Genomic DNA, 16343 nt, shown 5'->3' on the forward strand with positions numbered 1-16343 from the left:
GAGGGAACAGACGCTACTGCAGACTCTGCATCAGCCACTGAATCAAGGGAGAGAGTGGCAGCTCGGGCAGCCACGGGGCAGTGGAAGGACCCAGTCACGAGAGCTGCTGGCTGTGCCTGTGGCCTGGGTTAGCTGCTGTTCACAGTCAGACCAGCTTGGCTGGATGCTGACGTCGAGGACTCCCATATTGGCAAACCAAGAGAGGCTGCGAAGGCCAGTCTCTTGTTTCCACCATGTCCCCAGAGGCCTTTGGTGACTGACACCCCTGTTAGAGACTGATGTGTCTCAGTAGAAAGAATTCTATACTTGAAGCTGGGGGATCTAGAGTCAGCTTCTTCCACTGGCACTTTCTATGGAGCCTTGGGCAAGTCGCTTTGATCTCTTGGGTGCTACAAGGGGTTTTGGGGCAATAAATAACCCAGCAAGCTTGCTCACATGCTGAGGGTGAGACCTCGTACAGGTGGGGGAGGGTGTTTTGAGACTTAGCTGAGAATGGGTGACACCCCATGTGGACATATTTATTGGACAGCAAGAAGCATATGGTCTCTATGCTGGATGGGAATAATATATATCAATGACACATTATCCCAGGCTGGCCTCTTCTTTTCGTTTTTTAAATACACAAGGTCTTGGCAGGGTGCGGTGGCTCACACCTGTAATCCCAGCCCTTTGGGTGGCGGGCGGATCGCTTGAGCCCAGGAGTTTGAGACCAGCCTGGGCAACATAATGAGACCCCATCTCTACAAAAAAATATTGAAAATTAGCCAGGCATGGTAGTGCATGCTGGTAGTCCCAGCCACTCAAGGGGCTGAGGTGGGAGAATCACCTGATCCCAGGAAGTCAAGGCTGCAGTGAGCTATGATTACACCACTATACTCCAGCCTGGGCAACAGAGTGAGAACCTATTTCAAGAAAAAAAAAAAAGAAATACACATCGTCTTGCTCTGTCATCCAGGCTGGAGTGCAGTGGTGGAATCACGACTCACCGCAGCCTTGAACTCCTGGGCTCAAGCAATCCTCCTACCTCAGCAATATAGCGAAACCCCCACCTCCACAAAAATATTTTTTTAGTTTAGCCGGGTGCAGTGGTGCACACCTATAGTCCCAGCTACTCAGAAGGCTGAGGCAACAGGGTCTCTTGAGCCTGAGAGGACAAGGCTGCCGTGAGCTCTCAGGCACCACTGCACTCCAACCTGGGCAACAGAGTGAGATGCCATCTCTCAAAACAAAAGAAAAAGAAAGGGGGCACAGACTCTGGAGTCAGACTGCCAAGGGCTGAGCCTCAGCTCTACCACTTACCAGCTCTGTAACCTTAAGTTACTTACCCTCTCTCTATGCCTTAGTTTCTTCATTTGTAAAATGTGGATAATGTACCTGCTCCTTAGGGCAGTTGTGAAAGTGAAGGCACTTAGAACTAAGTGCCTGGTAGTCAGTAAAGATGAAGGGAGGCTGGGCGCGGTCGTTGGCTCACAACTGTAATCCCAGCACTCTGGGAGGCCAAGGCGGGCAGATCACTTGAGGTCAAGAGTTCCAGACCAGCCTGGCCAACATGGCGAAACCCTCTCTCTACTAAAAATATAAAAGTTAGCCGGTCATGGTGGTGCACGCCTGTAGCCCCGGCTACGCTGGAGGTTGAGACAGGAGAATCGCTTGAACCCAGGAGATGGAGGCTGCAGTGAGCTGAGATCATGCTACTGCACTCCAGCCTGGGTGACAGAGGGAGAGTCCGTCTCAAAAACAAAACAAAACAAAAAAAACAAGATGAAGGAAATGTGTGCACAGAGTTCCATCTTTGCAGTGTGTTACAGTGCTCAGTAGATTCAGAGACTCATTTAGATGAGAGATGGGACTAGGGGTGGTGTCTCACGCCTGTAATCCCAATGCTTTGGAAGGCCAAGGCAGTAGGATCACTTGAGCCCAGGCGTTTGCAACCAGCCTGGGCAACATACTGAGACCCCATCTCCACAAAAAATAAAAAAATAAAAAAAGATAGGCGGGGCACAGTGGCTCACGCCTGTAATCCCAGCACTTTGGGAGGCCAAGGTGGGCGGATCATTTGAGGTCAGGACTTCGAGACCATCCTGACCAACATGGTGAAACCCCATCTCTACTAAAAATACAAAAATTAGCCAAACATGGTGATGGGTGCCTGTAACTCCAGCTACTCAGGAGGCTGAGGCAGGAGAATCGCTTGAACCCGGGAGGCGGAGGTTGCAGTGAGCTGAGATCGTGCCACTGCACTCCAGCCTGGACGACAGAGCGAGACTCCGTCTGAAAGAAAAGATAGATGAGAGGTGGGTGGAGGGGTGTGAGTGAACGGCCGTCCTGATGAGATTGCTCCTTGCAGAGGAATGAAGGTGATAGAAAACCGGGCCATGAAGGATGAGGAGAAGATGGAGATTCAGGAGATGCAGCTCAAAGAGGCCAAGCACATTGCGGAAGAGGCTGACCGCAAATACGAGGAGGTGAGTGGGGCTGGCAGATGGCGCAGCAGCAGGAAGTGGGAGGAAATGCATCTGCTGAGATAGGGAGGACGCCGGGGCCAACGAAAGGAAGCTCTCGGTTAGGTCAGCTGTCCTCCTGCGTGAACATATGTTTGTCCAGAGACAGCCACTTGGCTAGGAAACTATCTTTCACGATGCCAGAAAGTGCCGCGGATGCTTGTCTAACATAATGGGAAAACCGAATGATCAGCTCACTTGTGTCATTAGCAGGGAGTTTTGGCACAGCTGGGCAAAAATAGAGGATTGTGGTCCCAAGCCATGGAGTTTCATACCATGAAAGCTCAGGCCCTCCTTTGCCTCCCTCGATGGCTCAGCTCTTCCCTCCCTCCTCTTGTCTGCCTCGCTCCTCGGGCCTGAGGAAGAGAATCAGGATTTCCTCCAGGCCCCAGGATGGCTCTTTCAGTTGAAGCGCCAGCAAAAGGCCAGGTGCGGTGGCTCGTACCTGTAACCCTCGCACTTCGACCGAGGCAGGAGGATCACCTGAGGCCAGGAGTTTGAGACCAGCCTGGGCAACATAGTGAGACCCCATTTCTAAAAATAATAATAATAATTAGCTGAGTGTGGTGGCATGCACCTGTAGTCCCAGCTACTTGGGAGGCTGAGGCAGGAGGATCGCTTGAGCCTGGGAAGTCAAGGCTGCAGTGAGCTCTGACTGCACCACTGCACTCCAGCCTTGGAGACAGAACAAGACCCTGTGTCAAAAACATAAAAAAGGGCTGGGCATGGTGGCTCACGCCAGTAATCCCAGCACTTTGGGAGGCCGAGGCAGGCAGATCACCTGAGGTCATGAGTTCATGACCAGCCTGGCCAACATGGTGAAACCCCGTCTCTACAAAAAATACAAAAATTAGCCGGGCGTGGTGGCGCATGCCTGTAAGCCCAGCTTTTTGGGAGGCTGAGACAGGAGAATCACTTTAACCCAGGAGGCAGAGGTTGCAGTGAGTCAAGGTTGCGCCACTGCATTTCAGCCTGGGTGACGGAGTGAGACTCTGTCTCAAAAAAATAAAAAAGAGGCCGGGTGTGGTGGCTCATGCCTGTAATCCCAGCACTCTGGGAGGCCGAGGCAGGTGGATCAGGAGGTCAGGAATTCGAGACCAGCCTGGCCAATACGGTGAAACCCCGTCTCGACTGAAAATACAAAAATTAGCTGGGCGTGGTGGCACGCGCCTGTAGTCCCAGCTACTTGGAAGGCTGAAGTAGGAAAATCGCTTGAACCCAGGAGGCAGAGGTTGCCGTGAGCCGAGATTGTGCCACTGCAGTCCAGCCTGGGCAACAGAGGGAGACTCTGTCCCCCCGCAAAAAAAAGAAACACCAGAAAAACCCATGTTGCCGCTCGTCTAGGGGTCTGGGTGGGGCATCACTGGGGGCTGTCTGCAGTGGTTGAGAGAGGACACGGCTGGTAGGGATCGGGCTCAGCTGGGCTTTTCTGTCTCTGCAGGTAGCTCGTAAGCTGGTCATCCTGGAGGGTGAGCTGGAGAGGGCAGAGGAGCGTGCGGAGGTGTCTGAACTGTGAGTGGCAGAACAGGACTGAGCGAGGCTGGCTCAGTTCCTGGGGCAGAGTGGGAGGGAGCTGGCTGTGTTGGGAATTGGCTCTGACCGGAGCCTCTGCTCAAGTGGACGGGCGTCGGGGGCTCATGGCTCATCCTTTCTCTTGGCTTCCGTGACAAAGAGAGGTGGTGACTTGTTCTTACTGCCATGGGAAGCACTGCCCACGTGTTGACCCTTTCTGCAAAGATATGAGGAAATAGGAGTGAGACAGGAGGCAACAAGGAAGCCCAGAAGTCCCATTTTCCCAGAGAGGATATCTCAGGGGACTGTGCCATCTTAACAGAACACTGACCTGCTCCAGAAGGCAGGCTCCCCCAGTCAGTATGTAAATACTTTGCTCCTGTCAGTGTTTGGCTGTGACACATTCCTGGGGGGAAGGTGAGAAGCTGAACAAGAATCCCACAAGCAAGCACCGAAAAACAAAACGCCTGTCCTCTTGGCCCCGGGTGAGGAATTCAGCCCCACAGAGCATCCTAGAGTGCTGAGAGAGATCTGGTTTCACAAATCCACTCCGGGCTTCCTTCCCGGAGTGTCCCCTGCAGGAGTCTGCCCGCCGCGTGAGGAATTCAGCCCCACAGAGCATCCTAGAGTGCTGAGAGAGATCTGGTTTCACAAATCCACTCCGGGCTTCCTTCCCGGAGTGTCCCCTGCAGGAGTCTGCCCGCCGCCTGCCCTCCGTCCCATTCTTAAACACCTTCCGGAGTCGGCCTCATCAATCATAGATTTCACAAGTCCTTGCAGCCTTACCCTTGGCAGAAGACCAGGAGTGTTTTCCAAGCCCTCCAAATACTCCTCAGGCGCGCCTCGCCTCTGCCTGGTATGAGAAGGCTTTGATAAGCCCATAGTATCGCACTGCAGAAAAATCCATTAACATTTTCCCCCCACATTCCTTCACACCCCCCTCCGTGGGGGGGCTGTGTAGGTTTCTCCTTTTGAAAATTTATTGTAGGGGCAATTGCTATTGTTGCCGGCTGTAAGGGAAGATAAGACACAAAAATCCTTTGTCTTTATGCAGAAAATGTGGTGACCTGGAAGAAGAACTCAAGAATGTTACTAACAATCTGAAATCTCTGGAGGCTGCATCTGAAAAGGTTGGTTGGTGGTTGGCTTGAGCTGGAGAGTGGCTTGCTGGACTTTGTTCTTTTCTTCTCCCGAGGGATGCAGGAGCCTGTCAGGGTATGGGGAATCTCACCTTTATTTAACAGTAGCGTTGGTGCCTGGCAGCCAGGGTTTTTCCCCTACAGAAAGAGCTGGATTTCTCATGCACACTCTCGGGTCCTCTTCCATGGGGTCTGAGCACCATCTTTGATCTCCATCTCAGGAGGATAGAGATAGAACATGAGGCTCTTCTTAGCCAGATCTGAGCATAGTCGTATAAATAAATACAGAGCCTCCCTCTCACCTGATTCCCCTGGTTCCTCCACAAATACCATCTCAAAGGTATAGCAATGATCAGAGGTGGAACTGGGCTTTTTAGTTTGAAACAGCACCCAAAGCAGTCGCTACGTGGCAGCTACATCAGGAACAAAGGACACACTTCCATGGCCGAGCCCCAATGAATTCCCCAGCCTCTTCTCTTCCTCATTCTTGCTCCTGCTTTTGCAGTTTCACAGACATTCTTTGTTCTCCCATCACCTCCACCCCCCCCACTTTTTTTTTTTTTTTTTTTTTTTTTTTTTTTTTTTTTTTTTGAGACAGAGTCTTGCTCTGTTGCCCAGGCTGGAATTCAGTGGCATGATCATAGTTCATTGCAGCCTTGAACTCCCGGGTTCAAGTGATCCTCCCACCTCAGCCACCACCTGCTATTCACTCAGCTGGGTGTGGCTTTCCTTTTGCATGATAAACCCCTATTTAGCCTTTTTTTTTTCTTTCTTTTTTTTTGAGACAGGGTCTCACTCTGTCATCCAGGCTGGAGTGAAGTGGCGTGATCTCAGCTCACTGCAGCCTTCGACCCCCGAGTTCAAGCAATTCTCCCACCTCAGCCTCCCGATTACACGCTAATTTTTATAATTTTTGGTAGAGACGAGGTTTCACCATGTTGGCCAGGCTGGTCTTGAACTCCTGATCTCAAGTGATCTGCCCACCTCGGCCTCCCAAAGTGCTGGGATTACAGGCATGACCCACTGCACCTGGCCTAGAGATGAGATCTTGCTCTGTTGCCCAGGCTGGAGTGTAGTGGTGTGATCATAGCTCACTGCAGGCCCCAAACTCCTGGGCTTAAATAATCCTATCACCTCAGCTTCCTGAGTAGCTAGGACTTGCAGGCATGTGCCACTACTCCAAAACTGTATTTTTTTTTTTTTTGTAGCGCACAGTCTATGTTGCCCAGGCTGATATTAAACTCCTGGCCTCAAGTGATCCTCCCACCTCAGCCTACCAAAGTGCTGGGATTACAGGCATGGGCCACCGTGCCTGGCTAATTTTTCTAATTTTTGGTAGAGACGAGGTTTCATCACGTTGGCCAGGCTGGTCTTGAACTCCTGGCCTCAAGTGATCCTCCCACCTCGGCCTCCCAAAGTGCTGGGATTACAGGCGTGGGCCGCCGAGCCTGGCCTCCTGTTCATCCTTTGAGCTTCTGCTTAAACATCACTTCTGAGAGGCCTTCTCTGATTTCTCATCTAGGTTAGGTATTTCTCTGCTGTGTAGCCCTGTCTATACTTTTGTTGGCATTATGATTTCTTACATTTATTATAGTTACTCCATTAATTTCATGCCTTCCTTGCTAGATTGTAAGTTGCAAGGACAGGAACCATGTCGTCTTGTTCAGAGTTGTGTCCCTAGTACTAGCGTTGTGCCTGGCATATACCTGTAGTGTGTGTGTGTGTGATTTTTTTTCTTTCTTTTTTTTTTTGTTAGTAGAGACGGTGTTTCACCATGTTGCCCAGGCTGACCTTAAACTCCTGGCCTCGAGTGATCCACCTGCCTCTGTCTCCCATATGTGCCAGCCCTGGCATATATCTGATACTAAGATGTGTAAGGAATGAATGCAGTCAGTGTGTGTGTGCCAGAGACTGCCCTGGGCCAGGGGGATAGATGTAACACCACTAATACGGCAGCTGCTTTTTGTTGTTTTGTTTTGTTTTGTGATGGAGCCTTGCTGTGTCGCCCAGGCTGGAGTGCAGAGGCACGATCTCGGCTCACTGCAACCTCCACCTCCTAGGCTCAAGCAATTCTCCTGCCTCAGCCCCCTGAGTAACTGGGAATACAGGCGCACACACCACGCCCAGCTAATTTTTGTATTTTTAGTAGAGACGGGGTTTCACCATGTTGGCCAGACAGGTCTCAAACTCCTGACCTCAAGTGATCCACCCACCTTGGCCTCCCAAAGGGCTGGGATTACAGGCATGAGCCACTGTGCCCTGCCTGGCATCTGCTCTTGAAGAGCTCAGAGTCTAGTCTAGTGGAAGGGATTGACAAAGTCACAAAGTGCTTTGGGAATACAATAGAGGGACCTTGGTAGATTGTGAACGGTGTCACCAAGGAGGCGACATTTAAAACAGCTGTAGATCCAGCACGGTGGCTCATGCCTGTAATCCCAGCACTTTAGAAAGCCGAGGCGGGAGGATCGCTTGAGCTCAGAAGTTCGAGACCAGCCTGGGCAGCATGGAGAGATCCCGTCTCTACCAAAAATACAAAAACTAGCCGGGCACGGTGGCGCATGCTTGTGATCCCAGCTACTCGGGAGGCTGAGGTGTGAGCATCACTTGAGCCCGGAGGGCAGAGGTTGCACTGAGCCAAGATTGCCCCACTGCACTCCAGAGTCAGGCTTCAGTCATGACTTGATCACTTAATAGCCATGTGACCCTAGGCAAAATAATAACTTCACCTTTCTGCGACCCTTTCCTCCCCTATAAAATGAGATTACGGATACCAGGCTGTGATGCCATTGACTATGTCTGGCCCATGGTAAGCAGCTAATAATAAGTGTTAGTTATTATTGGGAGGCCGAGGCAGGCGGATCACCTGAGGTCAGGAGTTCGAGACCAGCCTGGCTGGCCATGATGGCAAAACCCCATCTCTACTAAAAATAACAAAAATTAGCCGGGCGTGGTCGTGGGCGCCTGTAGGCCCAGCTACTTGGGAGGCTGAGTCAGGGGAATTGCTTCAGCCCAGGAGGCAGAAGTCGCAAGTCACAGTGAACCGAGATCGTACCACTGCACTCCAGCCTGGGCAACAGAGCAAGATTCTGTCTGAAAAAAAAAAAAAAAGAAAGAAAAGAAAAGTATAATTTCTGATGGGTCATCATGGGGAGGGGAACATTCCATGCTAAGGAGCGCATTCATGGACAGGGACTGGGACTTAGGAGTCCACAGATTATGATCAGGGAGTGCCTGTCACCCTGGGGAAGGTGGTGGAGAATGGGGTTGGAAATACAGAGGAGGCCTTGAGTGACACAGATTCCCAGTTATCTCCCCCTTTCTTCGCCATACTTTTTATCTCAAGTTATCAGTTCAGGCCTTCTGATCAATACCATCCTAGAGGACTCTCCCCCACATCCTCCGCATTTCACACATATTTCTTCTGCTGGGGAAAGGTGCCTGCCTCTACTCTACCTACTTTTTTTTTTTTCTTTTTGAGATGGAGTCTCCCTCTGTCGCCCAGGCTGGAGTGCAGTGGCGCCATCTGGGCTCACTACAGCCTCCACCTCCTGGGTTTAAGCAATTCTCATGCCTTAGCCTCCCGAGTAGCTGGGATTACAGGCACCCACCACCATACCTGGCTAATTTTTGTATTTTTAGTAAAGACAGGGTTTCGCCATGTTGGCCAGGCTGGTCTCGAACTCCTGACCTCAAGCGATCCACCCGCCTTGGCCTCCCAGAGTGCTGGGATTACAGGCGTGAGCCACCGTGCCTGGCCTGCTTACTTCTTTTTATGCTTCTTCCTTCTTTTTTTTTGAGATGGGGTCCTGCCCTGTTACCCAGGCTAGAGTGTAGTGGTCCAATCAGAGCTCTCTGCAGCCTTGAATTCCAGAGTTCAAGCCATCTTCCCTCCTCAGCGTCCCCATTAGCTGGGACTACAGGTGCTCACCACCATGACTGGCTAATTTTTAAATTCTTTGTAGAGACGGGGTCTCACTATGTGACCCAGGTTGGTCTCAAATTCCTGGGCTCAAGTAATCCTCCCACCATGGTCCCCCAAAACACGAATCACAGGTGAGAGCCACCACACCCAGCCCTCCTTTTCTTTCTTTCTTTTTTTTTTTTGGTTTTTTTGTCTGTTTGTTTTTTTGAGATGGAGTCTTGCTCTGTCACCTAGGTTGGAGTGCAGTGGCGTGATCTTGGCTCACTGCAACCTCCACCTCCCAGGTTCGAGCGAGTCTTCTGCCTCAGCCTCCCCAGTAGCTGGGACTACAGGCGCGTGCCACCACGCCCAGCTAATTTTTGTGTTTTTAGTAGAGACGGGGTTTCACCATGTTGGCCAGGCTGGTCTCGAACTCCTGACCTTGTGATCATCCAGCCTCAGGCTCCCAAAGTGCCAGGATTCCCATGAGCCACCATGCCCAGCTGGGCCTCCTTTTCTTAAAGCAATGTTTTGGTTTCTCCCACAGTATTCTGAAAAGGAGGACAAATATGAAGAAGAAATTAAACTTCTGTCTGACAAACTGAAAGAGGTGAGTGTGGTTGCACCCAGCAAGCTCTGGTTTCTCCTGGGGCTGGTCTTGAAGCCATGATAGTAACTCCTTTCTTCTTATCTAGGCTGAGACCCGTGCTGAATTTGCAGAGAGAACGGTTGCAAAACTGGAAAAGACAATTGATGACCTGGAAGGTATGAGGTTACCATCTAAATGTTTGCCTTGCCCTGCCTCCTCCTCCGGGACACATCCATGGACAGTTGGGGAATGTTTGTGGAGGGGGTGGGTTGGGCCTTGTTTGCCTTAGGAGAGTAAAGCACTTAGTGATGTCACATCTGGATGTCCTGGAACACTGGAATAGGATAATGCAAATCATTCAGGCTTGACTGGCCTTTTTTTTTTTTTTTTTTTTTTTCTTGAGACGGAGTCTGGCTCTGTCTCCCAGGCTGGATGGAGTGCAGTGGCGCCATCTCGGCTCACTGCAACCTCCGCCTCCCAGGTTCAAGTGATTCTCCTGCCTCAGCCTCCCGGGTAGCTGGGACTACAGGCGTGCGCCACCACACCTGGCTAATTGAATTGCCACTTTCAGGAGGTAAAATATCTCTGCTTAGTTAGTCCCATGAGCAAGTATAGAGAAACAAGTTTGGCTCTCTCTGATTAAAAAAAATAGTAATAATAAATAAAAAATCTCAGGCCGGGTGCAGTGGCTCAAGCCTGTAATCCCAGCACTTTGGGAGGCCAAGGCGGGCGGATCACTTGAGATCAGGAGTTTGAGACTAACCTGGCCAACATGGTGCACGTGGTGGTGCACGCCTGTAATCCCAGCTACTGGGGAGGCTGAGGCAGGGAGAATCGCTTGAACCCGGGAGGCAGAGGTTGCAGTGAGCCAAGATCACGCCACAGCTCTCCAGCCTGGGCAACAGAGCCAGACTCCGTCTCAAAAAAAAAAAATCTTCACAATTTCCTTCTGTTTGCTCATTTCTGATAGATGCCTTGCATTTTTTTTTTTTACATGCCTTGCATTTTTGCAGAAGCTCTGTCCCAGGGAGCTCAAAGCTTATCATAGTATTAAAAAAAAAAAAAAAAAAAACAAATACAGAAAATGTAGGCACTGCAATAAAGACTCTAGTCTGCAAGTCTGGGGCCCACATCTCCCAGAATTTCTTCAAGAGGTCCAATGTTTAACATTCGGCCTCAGAAATTCCAGAATCTCGGGGTTCAAATGGAATCTTCCAAACTGCCCATTCCACCCAGAAAGGACACATTCTTCAGACCATGTGTTCCAATGTGTTTTTGGGGAAGTGAGGTTCCCATATAAGGGAAAATGCCCCATTCCAAAATACGACCTTTGGACAGGGTGACGTCATTGGAAATCCGAAATAAACTGAGGGGTGGGGACTAGTCGGGGGAAGCTCTGTCACTTCTGGTTACCACTGTTTTGAAGCTTCATTGTGGCTAATCTCCCTGCAGAACCTCAAACCACTTAGAGATCACTCCATAGATTTTTGGTTTTCTTCATCTGTTTCACATGGAACACAACTTTCTCCTAGTCTGTGCTTGTTTGCTCATGTTTTTTTTTCTTCCTCTTGTGGTTCATCTGTGGCACTCCATTCCGACCCTTGCCTTCTGTCCCCTGTACTTCTTCTGAACTGTCTCCCTGGGGACCTCCGCCCTCTAGATGAGTTATACGCTCAGAAGCTCAAGTACAAAGCTATCAGCGAGGAACTGGACCACGCTCTCAACGACATGACCTCTCTCTGAGAGGCAGCCAGGTCGCTGCCCTCTGTCCTTCTCACGTGGTGCCTCCTATGCCCCTGTGGGCTTCTAGGAGCTCCGGTGGCTAGGAGCTCCGGTGGCCTGCCTCCTGGTTTGAACGTCAGAGCCTTCTTCTGATGTGTCTGTGACTCTACAACCGAAATAAAGACGGGCAGTCCTCCTCTTCATGCCCCCTCATTCTCATTTTCTCCACTTGCTGCCTTTGAGCTGTAGCTGCGTGCCCTTAACCATAGCCTGAAACACAAAGTGGGTTGTTAGCCTCTCACTCACAAATGAAAAGCTTATTACAAAAAGAAAATTATGCCTACAGGATGCTTTTCTGAAGACGTAGAAACAAAAGCGAGCTGGGCATGTGCTCTCAGATACCGCTGTTAGCTAACAGCATCTGCAGGCCAATAGTTTTTTTGTTTTTTTTTTGTTTTGAGACAGGGTCTCGCTTTGTCACCCAGGCTGAAGTGCAGTGGCACTATCATAGTTCACTGCAACCTCCACCTACAAGGCTCAAGCTATCCTCCCACCTCGACCTCCCAAGTAGCTGGAACTACAGGTGTGCACCACCACACAAGGCTAATATTTGTACTTTTTTTTTTTTTTGAGACAGAGTCTCGCTATGTCACCCAGGCTGGAGTGCAGTGGCGCAATCTCGGCTCACTGCAACCTCCGCCTCCTGGGTTCAAGCAATTCTCCTGCCTCAGCCTCCCGAGTAGCTGAGATTACAGGCATGTGCCACCACACCCAGCTAAATTTTTTTTTTGTATTTTTAGTAGAGATGGGGGTTTCACCATGTTGGCCAGGCTGGTCTCGAACTTCTGACCTTGTGATCTGCCTGCCTTGGCCACCCAAAGTGCAGGGATTACAGGCATGAGCCACCGCACCCGGCCATTTTTGTACTTTTTGTAGAAGTGGGAGGGTTTCACTGTGTTGCCCAGGCTGGTCTTGAACCCCTGGGCTCAGGCAATCTGCCCTCCTCACCCTCCCAGGGTGCTGCAGTTACAGGCATGAGCCACCGCGCCCAGCCCCAGTGGTTTTTCCTTAAATAGAAATTGTCGTGAATGGAGACTCATCCTTATAAACCGCTTAGGCAGCTTAAGAGTCAACAGGGATTTGGAAAAACCAGCAAGACTTTGTCGAAAATGAGGCTCCCCTTGAATGGGGCTTGAGCTACAGATTCAAATAGCAGCAATGACATTTTGATCTCCATTTCCTCCTTTTCTTGTGTCTTTTCTCTGTGTTACACTGTGACTGTGGTGACTGGGGCTTCCCGTGGCTTCACTGTTCATCCAGCTCCCAGTCCTGGGAGGAAGCTCACCTCCACACCCTGCCCTTAGAAAACTGACTGTACAAGGAGTGAACGGGCCTCCATGAACAGGGAAAGTGCTGTGACGTCAGAAGAAATGAATTCAGAATACTTTCCCGAATTCCAAAATTGCCTGAGACGCTAACACCAATCTCCATTCATATTTCAGTTAGTTATAACAGGAACCTTGCTTTAGTTTAGAATAGCTCTTAAGGTTGACTTGTGGGTATTAGAAGGTCATGCTTTTTCCTACATGAGGGTTATGGGGAAAACAAGGTCACACTTTTTTTTTTTTTTTTTTTTTTTCGAGACAGGGTCTCACTCTGTTGCCTGGGCTGGAGTGCAGTGGCGCCATCTTGGCTCACTGCAACCTCCGCCTCCTGGGTTCAAGTGATTCTCATGCCTCAGCCTCCCGAGTAGCTGGAATTATAGTCGCGCACCACCACACTCAGCTAATTTTTGTACTTTCAGCAGAAACGGGGTTTCACCATGTTAGCTAGGCTGGTCTCAAACTGCTGGCCTCAACTGATCCACCCACCTCAGCTTCCCAAAGTGCTGGGATTAAAGGCGTGAGCCACTGTGCCCGGCCCGGGCTATGCTTTGCTTTTTTTTTTTTTCTTTTTGAGACGGAGTTTCACTCTTGTTGCCCACGCTGGGGTGCAGTGGCACCATCTCTGCTCACTGCAACCTCCGCCTCCCAGGTTCAAGCAATTCTCCTGCCTCAGCCTCCCAAGTGGCTGGGATTACAGGCATGCACCACCATGCCTGGCTAATTTTGTATTTTTTAGTAGAGATGGGGTTTCACCATGTTGGCCAGACTGGTTTCGAACCCCTGACCTCAGGTGATCCACCCGCCTCGGCCTCCCAAAGTGCTAGGATTACAGGTGTGAGCCACTGCACCCGGCCCAAGCTGTGCTTTTCTAATGATCATAAACACCAATTTGTCAAAGATAATCCAAATTTCAAATAGTCCATCTGGTTCTCCCCTGCATCCTACCACTACTACCACCTCAAATTATCACAGATAATTGACATTTAGATGTTCAAGCCACATCTTCCAGACTACCCCTTGAACCTGGAAATGGCATGAAAATCTCCAACTAGATCCTGAATTTTCAGTATCCATTGTTATTCCTCATCCTATTTTTTTTGTCCAGGTGGGAAGCTCTGTCCCCATTACTTTCTCCATTCATTCATTCCTCCAAAATGCACCTCCCCTAAACCACCTCCACCTTTCCACCCTTGGCCTCTCCCTGCTCCTAACTGCCGTCCATCCTGAACTTCTGCAAAAACCATTCCCCTCACACATTGCCATATATATGCCCTTGGAAAGATTACAGACTGTGTAGGGGGCTGGTTTTTGTTTGGAGTCTGTGTGTTTGTCCCTGGAATTTTTCCAGGCATTTCTGGACTCCACCCTTTGAAGTAACTATGCAGCCTGTCTATCCAGTTATTCTACCTAAGCACATAAGTGGAATTTCAGAGATTAGTGCTATGGCCAGGCACGGTGGCTCACGCCTGTAATCCCAACACTTAGGGAGGCCAAGGCAGGCAGGTCACTTGAGGTCAGAAGTTCGGGACCAACCTAGTCAACATGGTGAAACCCTGTCTCTACTAAAAATGCAAAAATTAGCCGGACGTGGTCATGGGGGCCTATAATCCCAGCTACTGGGGAGGCTGAGGTGGGAAAATCAATCACTTGAACCTGGGAAGCGGAGCTTGCAGTGAGCCAAGGTCGCACCATTGTACTCCAGCCTGGGCGACAGAGTGAGACTCCGCCTCAAAAAAAAAGAAAAGAAAAGAGATTAGCCCCTATGGAGGTCTACACTATCTGTTGATAGTCTGTGAGCCTTGTCATGATTCTCAAGGGCAGTTTACACTTTCAGGGAAAGTCATTTTATCTCAGACCTAATAACAAAATAGATGCTAAGGCATCTGAGTGACAAGATGAACCGAAATCAGGATTTGTAGTCAAGAGACCAGGGTTTAGGGCCCGGTGCAGTGGCTCACAATTGTAATCCCAGCATTTTGGGAGGCTAAGGCAGGCGGATCACTTGAGCTCAGGAGTTTGAGACCAACCTGGGCAACATGGCAAGACCCCATCTCTAAAATTATTCATAATAATATTTTATTTTTAAAAAATTTTTTAATTAAAAAAAAATAAAGAGACCAGGGTTTAAAATCCTAGCTCTACTACTTTAACCGTGCCAACGTGACAAGCTGCTTAGGTTTTCTGCAGAATAAAGGTGATATCTCTATTATGAGGATTAAATGAGATAATGGAGAAACTGGCTCATACAACATAGTCAGCATTCATTTAACATCTACTTACCCAGACTGGATAGGCCCAGGTCACTGATCTGTCTGATGGAATCCTCCCAGGTCATGGTCACTTGACGTGTGTGTGTGTGTGTGTGTGTGTGTGTGTGTGTGTGTGTGTCTGATGGAGTCCCACTCTGTCACCCAGGCTGGAGTGCAGTGACGCAATCTCAGCTCACTGCAACCTCCACCTCCCGGGTTCCAGTGATTCTTCTGCCTCAGCCTCCTGAGTAGCTGGGATTACAGGTGTGCACCACCACACCTGGCTAATTTTTTGTATTTTTAGTAGAGATGGGTTTTGCCATGTTGGCCAGGCTAGTCTTCAACTCCTTACATCAAGGATCCATGGTGTCTCATGCCAGTAATCCCAGCACTTTGGGAGGCTGAGGGTGGGTGGATTGCATGAAACCAGCTTGGGCAACATGGCGAAACCTCATCTCTACTAAAAATACAAGAATTGGCTGGGTGTAGTGGCATGCACTTGTAGTCCCAGCTACTTGGGAGGCTGAGGTAGGCGGATCACTTGAGCCTAGGAGGTCAAGGCTGCAGTGAGCTATGATCATGCCACTGCACTCCAGCCTAGGCAACAGAGCAAGACCCGGTTTAAAAATAAATAAATAAGAAAGGCTGCCATCTTCTGCAGTCTTTTTTCTTTCTGTAAATTTCCAGGCTGATTATATCACATTTTATGAGGCATTTTGCTTTCCCCCAGCATTTTAATGAGTCTTGGCCTTGTCCCTTATCAGCCGTCACTTACTGCAAACTAAGTTCTCTCTCGTGCTCTGTCACGCATAGCTCTAAATGGCGTCTTTTTTCTTTCTTTTTTAATTTAAATTGTTTCATCAGCTCAGTCACTTAATAACATGCCTATAGAATGGCTTAAATTTCGCATTTACCTGGGGTTTGTCTCCATTCCCCTGGATACATAGACAGTTACACAATTATGCGTATAACTTAAACAGCCATTCCCTGAAGTTCCGAAGGAAAGATGGGTTACAGGATTAGATTTAACTATCAAAGGCTCAGGGGCTAATTAACTAGCACTTGGGTGGAACTTTATATTAAGTCACGCATATCTAGGAATGAAATCTTATCTTCATGTAGCACGTCATAGGTTCTGAAGTATTTCTCATTTATTCCTCATCATAACCCCCACACCACACATTGATATCGTTACCCCCATTTGACAGATGGGGAAAACAGACCTAGGAAGGTTAGATGCTTACTTCAGTGATACAACTGGAGCTTCAGTTCAGGTATTCTGACTCAAGGGTTACCAGAGTTGACAAGGAAAAATACAGGACACCAACTTAAATCTGAATTTCAG

General features: G+C 49.4%; 1 protein-coding gene across 7 annotated transcripts in view; it reads left to right on the forward strand.

Annotated features, from left to right (window-relative positions):
• The window catches only part of TPM4 (tropomyosin 4), a 35909-nt gene that overhangs the window by 16868 nt on the left and 2698 nt on the right, over positions 1–16343 (forward strand). For 4 of the 7 annotated variants that reach the window (XM_055239189.1, XM_055239187.1, XM_055239190.2 and 1 more), the window contains 5 exons: positions 2348–2465; positions 3943–4013; positions 5068–5143; positions 9601–9663; positions 9749–9818. In XM_055239189.1, coding sequence (XP_055095164.1) covers positions 2348–2465; positions 3943–4013; positions 5068–5143; positions 9601–9663; positions 9749–9818 — 398 coding nt within the window. Of the gene's footprint in view, positions 1–2347; positions 2466–3942; positions 4014–5067; positions 5144–9600; positions 9664–9748; positions 9819–11302; positions 11584–16343 lie in introns of those variants that run through there. The other 3 variants (XM_055239188.2, XM_055239191.2, XM_055239192.2) reach the window with 2 other exon arrangements.

The sequence above is a fragment of the Symphalangus syndactylus genome, chromosome 13, assembly GCF_028878055.3.
Source record: "Symphalangus syndactylus isolate Jambi chromosome 13, NHGRI_mSymSyn1-v2.1_pri, whole genome shotgun sequence".
In the NCBI taxonomy this organism is placed as follows: Eukaryota; Metazoa; Chordata; class Mammalia; order Primates; family Hylobatidae; genus Symphalangus; species Symphalangus syndactylus.